This window comes from Plutella xylostella, chromosome 13 (genome assembly GCF_932276165.1).
Source record: "Plutella xylostella chromosome 13, ilPluXylo3.1, whole genome shotgun sequence".
NCBI lineage: Eukaryota > Metazoa > Arthropoda > Insecta > Lepidoptera > Plutellidae > Plutella > Plutella xylostella.
Genome location: NC_063993.1, coordinates 11,239,796 through 11,251,340, shown reverse-complemented (window position 1 = coordinate 11,251,340; position 11,545 = coordinate 11,239,796). Strand labels below are relative to the sequence as shown.

General features: G+C 36.4%; 1 protein-coding gene across 2 annotated transcripts; it reads left to right on the top strand.

Annotated features, from left to right (window-relative positions):
* Positions 1–3,413, top strand: LOC105382749 (vascular endothelial growth factor B). Of its 2 annotated transcripts, none has more exons than XM_011552685.3 (5): positions 1–386; positions 590–702; positions 1,216–1,314; positions 1,588–1,764; positions 2,343–3,413. In XM_011552685.3, exons 1-5 carry the CDS (start codon positions 275–277, stop codon positions 2,406–2,408), a joined length of 567 nt encoding a protein of 188 aa, XP_011550987.1. In that variant the 5' UTR covers positions 1–274; the 3' UTR covers positions 2,409–3,413. The 2 variants fall into 2 exon arrangements, with proteins under 2 accessions (XP_011550987.1, XP_011550988.1); XM_011552686.3 differs by having other exon boundaries at positions 12–386; positions 1,588–1,708.
* The last annotated feature ends 8,132 nt before the right edge of the window (positions 3,414–11,545 follow it).

Here is an 11,545-nt window from a genome sequence, read left to right as displayed (position 1 = left end):
ATGCGGGCGAGATCCGGCCGCGGCCAGCGCCGGGCGGGGGTGTGACGCGCCGTGACGCGCCGTGACGCAGCGCCGGGCCCACCGCGACGTCACGCAGCGCCGTTGACTCAGGCTTTATAACTGAAAGCCGCCTCCGACACCATCAGACAACAGCTGAACGCCAACCGACATACACGCAAGGACCTGCCAGTGACAGATAACACTACTACACGCGAGTTAAAGGACAGTGAAAAGTTTTCTGAAGTTTAAAGTGATTTAAGTGACAAGTGATACAATGGAGAAAATTGTACTGATGATTCTAGTGCTGTGCGTGGTGGTGAGGGCCTACAGGCACCCCAAGTTCCCGCACTACCCCAACGAGTTCCGGGACAATAATTTGAAGAAAGGTGATTGTCTATAAATAAATACAGAATAATTTAATAAATTAGTCGTCGTGCTGTCGGTGAAAGTAAATAATGATGCAACAGACAATGCTGTTGCTCGTTATCTGGAAATAGTCTATTCCTTTCTAGCAAAAAGTAGGTCACTTAAAATAAGTTCAAGAAGTTTCGGAATACAAAGTTAACGGATATTTATTTTTTATTTTTAGAAAAATGTTCGCGAGAAAAAGAAGATTTGCGGAATGAATATATCGAGAGGTCAAAATGTGGAAAACCTAAGGAAGTTTTCGTACACCTGAACTCTGCCAGCACCAGCGAATTGGTAAGAAATTAATTGATTGACTACACGACTTGTCCTACATGAGTAATGTAAAATTCTAGACCCCAACCGATAATTACAAGTTGACCCAATCACGCGGGTCTACACGCTAATTAAACCAACATTACTGAATTCCACTCCACTTCACATGCTTTATATATTTCACAACAATTTGATAAGAATGACTCATTCTGACACGGAAAGTTCAATTCTTCCAAAGACAATTCTAATCTTAGCACGTATACTTGATAAGACTCGGGAGACAAAAAATCCTCTAGAGATATCTTCAATCACTATAACATTTCATGATTCAGGCATCATGAAAATCCAAGTTCTTATCAGTGAACCAAAATTTCACAGCAATCAGAATCAGTAATCCTAATCTAATCACACTAATTCGTACTTATCCGCTTTACTTGCTATCAATTTGCGTATTCCCAAATTGAAGCCCTATATCCTGCTCTACTTTAAGAAGTTTAGATTTAGAAGCATTTTCTAACTAATGGCGTCCCACAGGTGATCCCGAAGGCAGTGTGGGTGGCTCGCTGCGCCGGCACGTGCGACTACGACGGCCACGAGTGCGTGGCCACCGTCAAGCGAACCCTCCACATACCCGTAAGTCCCATCTCTCTCCTAATCACATCGGCAAACCTTATCTGTTTATCTCGCGTGCGCTAAATCAGGCGCACCCTTGACACAGTTAGATTGTTTGACAGACGTGTTTAACGTGTTGTGTAACGACAATCGTTATCCTTAATGATTTATAATAATGACATAACACTTCGTAATATTAGCGAGTCTATTCATCGGAGTCATGCAGATGTTCCCATGTTTTGGATTTCGCGATTTGTTTTGGATTTTATGCTCATGTGTTACTGTTGTTGTCAGGTGCGCGTGAGCAACATCAGCACGGGCAAGGAGTCTTGTTCCACGTATGAAGTAGAGGAACACGTGAGCTGTGGTTGCTGCTCCAAGAGGGAGTGCGAGGCTCCCCAGATCTTCAACCCTCGTAAGTGCACGTGCCAGTGTCCCAACGTCGCAGAGAGGAGATCCTGTCTCCGCAAGGTTCGTAGAATAATGGATGTCTGTCAACACTAATCTACTTTAGCTGTGGAACGGCGCACGCTTGTCATCTCGTTCCTATCACTCTGTCTCTTTCTTTGCACGTAACCTTTTCAAAAGCTTGCACTTCCACTTCCGAATTCGATGTTGTCTTGTTTGTGCAATTTTCTTTCTCTATTTTCAATTTGGCCTATTTTAGATTGAACTAAATTGATTTTTCGTATATCATAAAGATCTATATAGTTTTGTAATATAGTAGTAAATTACTATACTTACCAAACGTTATTGATTGAATAACAGCAGGTGTAATTTATAATTATAGAGCAGAGCGTACGCCCCGTGCTGACATCCATTGTTTTACAGACTAATGTTCCATGAATCTAAACTACTATTATAAATATAATCATATCGCAACCCACAAGTAAATTTCAAGTCTTTCATATCATATGAACTCATTTGTTTATATTTCTGACACTGTTTAAAAACATTTTAAATTTCAACATCTCTATAAATACCAATTCTTTCAAAAATCCTCGTAGTTAGGCCGGGCTTTAGTTTAACGTCCAATTTCTTTGTTACAGCGGAGCCAGAATATGAAGTGGAATCGATTTAAGTGTGCTTGTGAGGTGATGAGGCGAAAGACTTAAGCCGTGCTGTGGACAGCACTGATCATGTGAAGGTTGACACGCCTGCTGCCACGGTGGCGGACCAGGGCAGGGGTCCCTGGGTCTTCGGCAAGGGGAGATGTCAGCAGACATGACAGCTCCAAAAGACAAAGTGTTGTGAAGACAAGTGGCTAAAGCCCGCACTGACTGCAAGCGGCACACTCGACTGATTCTACGTTCTTAATGTTATAAGTACTTATAAGTATTAGGTAAATACACAGTATTATTAGCAATAATTGACTGTTAGGTACCCTAGGAGTATTTTGTAAATTATGGGGCCAAAAAGTGGCGTGCGTAGCCATTTCTGTTCCATGACCTTTTTGGTTTTGATGAAATGTAAGCACTTAAACGTTTTTAGGCTTTTTACTTATTATTACTTAATCTCAACGATATTTTTTTATTTATTTAATTATATTTATTGAAGCTTTTACTTAACGATGTAAATATATTGATAGGTATGTTTTATGTTTCTAATTATATTGAACTTATTTTTCGTAAACTGTGGCATCACTTTTCAGTATTATAAGTTTATTGTATACGAGCGCTGTGGCTGCGCAATTCCTAAATTGTGATATTGAGTAGGTTGTTACATTTCCAGTTACTTGTACATAGTCTCTTATATACTTAGTTGTAATGTATTCCTAAGGTAGCGTAGATCGTAAGCTCGCTTGTAGCGACTTCTAGTCCAATTATCAATGTCCTGCTTTATTTAATTTGCCCACTTGTTTTGACTCTCTTTAATTTAATTAAGATAATACTTACCTAGTCTGTAAATAGTGCCGACAAAGGCATGTAATCTCGAATTTTGAATGTAAAATTTATTTGACTTATTTAATTTATTCTGATTTTTAATCTAAGCATACTGTACTTAATTATTTTTTAAGTCAAAGCTGCGAAAGCTTTAAGTGATGGAATCACGTTAAGTAGTAAAATTTTTGTACTTTAATTTTAATGAGATAAAACAATAAATTTTGTACTAAATTTTCAGTATTTTATGTTCTAAACATATCCTTTCTAAAACTACCTTAGATAAGTACGGAACTACCTCCATTTCACAAAGAAATATTTAAGTTACGAACATACTATGAACTGACCACGCCACACTTCCCTGGAGCTTACATAAATTACTGAGTTTATTGGAACTGAAAAACGTTTCCTGTGAAATGGGTTTTCCAATCATTTAATTACCGCCAGGACAGTACCGGTATACATACTAATGTATGAAGTATGAGGTTGCTTCACAGAACACCAAGTTCCCACTAATCAGAGTTGCAGTTCTGACCTCGGGCGATTACATTTAAATGCATATATTAACTCCACCATGTTTGTAAAATACTTACTTCATTTTCCTTCACTTTGATTAATTAAAACGTAAAATATTTATGTCATTCATAAAGAGAATACTACGATACAATTTTATCGCTTCGTAGAAAGCCACGGAAGGTCAGTTCACGCAGATTGAAATAAAGATAGCAATTAAGTATAGTATACTATTTTACTTCACCGCCGCCTACCATAGGATGCGTAGTAGCATTATAACAATAAAATAATGTAATTATGAAGTCGAGAATTTGAACCCGGATCTATTTGTCCATACTCCAGTTTGAGTAAACTCCATACAAGATTAGATTACTCTACATTATTTCTCTAGATTTCAAACATCCACCAATAAAAAGAGGACTATGTAGAGAAAGTTTATAAAAAAATATTTTTAATCAGATACCTTAACCTACGTTACCTAGTTACTAATTTAGTAGGTAAATAAAAATACTAATCTACCTAAGTACAGGCCGCACTAGGATGTGACCGTATCATTACAACTCGTTCACGCTAAATTAAGCGGCTCCTCGCAAACCCGCAACTTGTAAAAACGGGGGATTTCCCAAACCGGCCGAGACAAAAGTAATTTGCCAAGAAATGGAATTTACGTACTAATTTGAATATAGCCGGTGGGATCTCGTTAATTACAGCTCTGGACAATTCAATACGAGGCAGGAAATGGGCTCGTCATCAGCATAAACTGACACGGAACTGTAACTACTCATCTACGTAAGTAAGTACCTACTATCTATTTTTTTTTTCAAATAGAATTAGATAAATGGTAAAGTTAATGTATGGTTTCCACCAATACTGGACAGAATTGCTCTGGTGGAGGCCTATGACCAGCACAGATTGACGAATTTATTTATAAGCTTCTCGGAGTATTTAAGTGTTGTTATACCTAAATGATGATGATAAGAAGATTTTCACTTTAAAAATATAGAAAAATAATTATACTTACATAATTATATAGTAAGAAAATAGTTAGGTGTAGGTACTAGTATTATCCAATAAACATAAACTCATGAATCTAAATGCGCGTTGTCAAATGGTCGCATGTTTGCACAGTGACATAACTGACCTATGGTAATGTTAATGATAACCGATGGTTAGATTGATAGTGTTCTTCGCTACAAAATAACATACGGAAGATTTAATATAAAGACTTTGAGCTGTGTTCTTTTAATATTCATTAACTTAATTAATCCGATATTATCTCCAAAATTACAACACCTTAGGTTCTGAATTACCTAATAGAAACCTACAACAGAACTACATATCCGAATGTCTGTAGAACAAAGTAGTTGAGAATGACCCCCTTTTAGTTTGCTATGCTACTTTTATAACACCCTATACAATAAGCCAGCCTGTTGATACATAGGTAGGTACATAATAAGAATGTACATAATAGTAACTAAATCAGTCAATGAGGTCAGATGGCCTCTGCTCTGAGTTCACAAGACACTTCGCTAAGCACATAATGACAAGGTTTACGATCTGTAGATATTTGCTTGACGCAGATAACAGTTAAATAGAATTGTCACAGGATCCTCGTAGAAATACCCTTTGCGTGAGTTATGACTGTGGGTCACTTTAGCTTACAATAAACGAAGTTTCTGAAGAAGCAGCAATAACCACGACTATTTTAAACTATTCGTTGCGTAAGATAGTTAAAGTACCGATCGATTGCATGACAGCTCTCATTAGGTTGTTTTTTGTCAAGCTGGAGTAACCATCGTGATGACGGCTTTTGTCAACTTTATGATGATGGCAAGGCTGCGGTAGGTTCGTTGTTCGGCTGTACCTATTTAATCGTCATTTAAAAACTCGTAAGTTTAGTTATTTTGGTTGACGGGTGACACAAGACTCGCTAATTTCCAGAAGTATCTTGTTTGAGACAAACACGAGACCTAATCTAGGTTTGTCACCGTCGTGAAAGGATCGACTAGTCACTTTAGCATCAGTCGGTGACTGCTCAGGGTGCGCTGACTGCCCTGGGAACTCCTGATGTAGTATAGCAGAATGATAGTTACTTTACGAGGCGTCCTTCAGTGCACTCCTTTTGAACGTGATTGTTCTTGATAGAATATGAGGTTGCGGGGATGGCAGCCACCAACAAACAATCAAACAATATGCCAACATAGGTTTAACGTAATTAATTACGTATCTTATTCATTTTATTATGATGCAATAGGAAAATACTATTACGTAGGTTAAATAGTATTATTATAATGAACTTATTGTACCTACTTATATCAAAAATAAAGTACCTACCTCCTCATCTATTTCTGTATCCTTATAAGGACTATACATACAGTATACATATTGATGGTGGTACTCCGGAGTCTACGTTGTTCTATGCATTCTAACTACTCTGTTCTGATTGTATTATTAGATATCTATATTAATCATTAGACCTTCTGGATTTCCAACTATCCACACAGGTAGGTTGTAGAGAAAATTATAAATTAAGTATTGTTAGCCAAAATTATGGGATTCAGGATTTAGCAGTGGTCATCACTGAAAAACTTCCACACTCAATAAATTAGGTTTATAATGCACATGATGCTTCAGAGGTTGCATAGTAAGCTTAAAACAAAAGCTACGGTCACACAGCACTATTCTGACCAAAAAAAACTACGAATTTCACCGAGCTTAATAATAAAAAATATTAAAATAACGCCACAGATAGTACCGGTAGGCAGGTGCCTACCGGTACCCGTTGTCTCAAAGCCTTTTTAAAGGCTTTAACTGAATCATTCATGATGCATCAAGTGATGCAATTCAGACAACTTCAGATGTGTCAACTTGCTAATTTTAATGGGTTTTCCTTGCACCGCAAATGAACGTCACAAGAAAAAACTTATCATTGAGTGCGCACCACGACCACGACTGAAGTCTTACGGCAAAATCAGGATCTTACCTAGCCTATGGCAGTTCATTTGTAAATAAAAAAAAAATCTCTATTCAGCTACAGGAGTTCGCCATATATGGAAATAACGCGCCGTATTCAGAAACGCACATACCTACATTGTGTACGTGGTTCTATTCCGGGCGAGGTAAACCAGATTTAGCCGAGGATTCAGCGTTAATCTTCTATCCGTGTAAACAGCAGGCTTTAATTAGAGTAAGGAGAAGCGCGGGCGCGTGGGCATGACAGATTCACGTCCGCCATGTTTGTTTTCATTTGCGCGGGAATTCAGACAGGCTGTTTGTTTTCCAACGTTCGATAAATTGACTTCCACCGCTGAAAGATGGCTGGGAGTTGTTATTTTGAACGGGTTTAAGTGCATCGATTGCATCGCTTTACGCTATTTAGAGGTGAGAATGCGCTGCTCATCGCGATACTGTAATTAACAAGTTCAGATCACTTTGTAACAGTAAAAATAAACTGTAAAACGTATCTACCCATTACTACTTTCAGATGAAGGTATTGTGGATAACCTCAGATTGGCCTATTTCGTAGTTTTTTTTTACATCTAGGTAGGTATATTATTTTTCCACCACCAGAACACAATACCACACTACCAATACATTGGCCCTGCATGTTATACGAGGTTTCACTTTCAGGTACCTATGTGTCTATGCTCATCGATGGTCTATTAGGCGCTTATATTTTCACATGCATTGTTCATATTCACTGCTGGTCTTCCAAGAGAAAGGGAAGTCGAGGTCAGAGCTCAAATTGCTGGCCACCGACAGAGAAGGATGGAATCGCCTGGAAGCCCCAGACTCTTCGAAGGAGTAGCTGGAGCGACTAGCTTTTAAGGAGCCCTAGGTTTCTACCGATAGTATTGAATACCTATAGATGTAGGTAAACTTTTCATGTTTTCCATGTTTGAAAAATCATATTACGATCGCGCGAAAATCTGGGCGAGTGAAGCGCGGAAATACCAAACAAGTTACTCACCACACCAGAAGCACATTCCAGCGAACCAACAAACACTGGAGATCATCCTGAAACACCCACATAGCATCTTAATAGCATTTGTGGAAAACAACAACTTATTTGCGAAATGAGCAGAATTAGTAACTGCATTGACCTAATAAACTCGCTGAATTGAGCAGTAAGGAATGCTACCTGTAAGATTTGTACAAAAATGGTTCACAAATCTATATACACAAAAGGTACCATGACACACAGATCAGATACTAACACTAGGTAGGTACATAACATAGTATAAAACAAAGTCGCTTCCCGCGTCGTCGGTCGGAAATTCGGAATGTATGTTTAGATATTTACCTTAATGTACACAACGGAAGTCCATTTACAATAAACTAATTTGGTATACAGAGTACATGTATTTAGATTAGATTGTATAGATTTTATGGAGTAAATCTACTTATACTAAAATGGCGCAAAAGATATAGGATTGGAGTAGCGCTACTGTTATTTTGGTCGGGCGAGCGTATTGATGGTACCTCTAAGGCCATCGAAATCGAACCCTCTGTTCCTTCGCATCATGTCATGCCCTTATCCGATTGTTCACAAATATCTCAATCTGAGTAACGAGGGAAATGGCTACAAGATTCTTGGATCATATTCAAAACGGATATGTGGGATTGCTGCGGCGGATGTGTAGTTTCCGAATTGCTGGGTTACTCATACTCACTGAGAGTACGTAGCCAAATAGAAACTGTCATGAAAATATTGTCCGCCATATACCTATGCTGAACTAGATGTTATTAGAAAGGTTATTAGTTGTTATTGTAGAATCTCACTAAGGCTTTCGGGTATAGTCGACCAGAGCGAGAAACGAATCCAAGCCAAGCCCAAAGCGAAGAGTAGTTCTAAAAGTGGTAGAGATTAGCATTCATTGAAGAATATTGCATTGATACAATACATACAACATGCTTTACTGTCATCTGTTTTGTTGAATGAAAATTGTAAATTTTCGTGTTTTATGGGTGATAAAATTCTAACCGGTATATTAAGGCATATCACTTAAAATTACGTAAGTAGGTACCTACCTAAGAAATGGAAACTTACCAAAATAAAACAATAAGTAAACAAGAACCTTATTTTATTTATTTACATAGGTAATTAATAATTATACACGTTTGTAAGGAGTTATGCTTATTAAATAAGAATTTTCTATATTTACAAACCATCACATCATAATGTACAAAAACATGCAGGTACTTATCTAACAATATATTTTTTATCCCCACGTTTGCAAATAGGTTTTAAAAGTATATACAAATATTCTTATAAAGTTTATGATATCAATTCATATCACAAAATTTTAAATCGGGTCATGATTTAATAATACTGTTAATAAAAAATAGGCCAAAATATAAAGAGATGCTAGTATGGTAGCTCAGTATGGCAAATCACAACAGTTATGATCTTGAATTGCAACCACCGAAGTTAAAAAGGAGGTTAAAATTTAACAGATGCATTGAAACTATAATTATATGTGCGGTGCGTAGATAATGTCAGGAACCGCTATGGCAACATAATCTTTCACAAACAATCAAAGTCAAAGCACTCACGCACTTCTCATATTTATTTAGGGATCAAGTTAAAGAAAAAAAACCTACCATATTATACCCGTTGCAAAGTTAATTCTAATTAAGGTTTATTTTCAAAACGATCATCAGGTAGTCTCATGATAAACAAATGAGTAGACATGGTAAGATAAAAAATGTGAGTCTGTCGTATTATTAAAAATAAATATTAATTAAGAAACCTTATAATTGATTATGTTGTACGGTTATCATAATTTACTGGCCTTATTTTGGTAGAAAAATATTTCTACACTATTAACTCTAGTTATTGTTTTTTTTTATATATTTGTTTTAATTATGATTAAATTTTTCTAATAGGAAAGTATAAGTAAAAATTTATAAACGTTCAATTTATACATCTATTTTTATTGTTATCACTAACATGGTATGTAAGTAAAACATTAAGTAGAAAATAAACAGTCTTCAAAATAATTAAACGTAAAACTAAATAAAATCCTTTTGATTACCAGCAACGATACCAATATTGTTGGCAATATAATGGATTTCTTAATCAGGGTGTCCACTCAGAATGCTCCAAAAAATTCCCTGACTTTCCCTGACCGTTTCAGAAAATTTCCCTGACCAAAGATCAAAATATAAACCTAATTTAAATAATTTGAAGACGAAATCTTAATTTCAAAGTTTTGCGTTCATTTCTTTGACACTTATTAAAACTTGATTGCGTAAAATATGTATACAGGGTCGGCAAAAATGGTATATTAAGGGAAGTATAGCACTTAACACACACTAACGTTGTTCTACTTCTAAATATTATCCGATCTTCATGATGTAGTTTTTTCTTTTCTCTAAATTTGCTATAGATTCAAACTTATAGGCACCTCAAGCTACGCAATTTTTATGATCAAAACTGCGCCGAATCACGCCGTTGTTAAACAAAAACAATGTATTTTTTTAAAAAGCGAAACCTACAACTCTAGAATATATTATGCTGAAGCGATTGACCTCAAAATCTAAAAGATTTGTTGATATTTAGTTGGTGAATAACGATTTCTCCCGAAATTTTATCAAGGAAAGTACCTATGTCAGTCACGAGCTGCATTTATCTCTATTGGCCCCGGGGCATAAGTGACCAAACGATAGCAAATGTTTTCCTGAATACCTATTTCTCGAAGTTCCCTCTTAAGCTTTAGGAGGTCATTCTAAACTCTAAAAATATAATATTGATTAATAGATGCCGCGCGGAGGCGGCATCGCTGACGTATAAAATAATTAGCGAATTGAGAACCTCCTCCTTTTTTCAAAGTCAGTTAATACGCGTTTGCACCAACATAATCACGTTATTTTTTATCACAAACTTCTATGTAAGTCTTTAAACCAAATTTGTTTTGATTGGTGAGATGAGTCACCCTCTTTTGCATCAACCTATCTATACGGGACATAATTTTACCAGCTGAGTCCGGGATCTAGCTAATCTTTTAGAATTCCTACTATTTTTTTCCATCAGTCATATTTTATTACATCACGTAGATTTAAAAAACTTATCGTATAATAAATAAATAAATAAATAAATATAAATATGTGGGGACATCTCACACACGGCCATCCGACCCCAAGCTAGGCAGAACCTGTGTTATGGGTATCGGACAGCTGATATATCTACACAAATACATAGATAGATAGATACTAAATATAAATATCAACACCCAAGACCCGAGAACAAATATCTGTGTTTAAACAAATATCTGCCCCAGCCGGGAATCGAACCCGGGACCTTCGGCTCAGTAGTCAGGGTCACTAACCACTACGCCATTCAGCCGTCTCCTATTCGTCTTACTATTTTATAATAATTATTTTATAATTTTATAATATTTTATAATAATTATTATAAAATAGTAAGGATCAGTCAAAAATATTCCAGAACTAAACAAGATTTTATTTTATGCCTTATGGATTAGGAAAAGAAAGTAAAGGAAAGTATGTTAAAAAATATGCTAGAAAAAAGTAATTTTTCCCTGACTTTCCAGGTGGCCCATCAATTTCACTGACTTTCCCTGACCACCTAGAGCTTCCCTGACTTTCCAGATAGTGGACACCCTGTTAATACATATACAAAAAAATTACTGATTCAGAATAACTAATTATGTAACAAAAGGATGATCATCGCTATTTTGGGGAAATTCTGAAGCATTATTATAGACAAAAAGGATCCTTCCTTTAAAAACGCCTGAGTTGGAAAATCACAAATTATTTTACGTTTAGACAGTAATAAAGGACAGACAGGAAACCGGTCACCGCTCAAATCTGATACAACAATAAGCCACAATAAA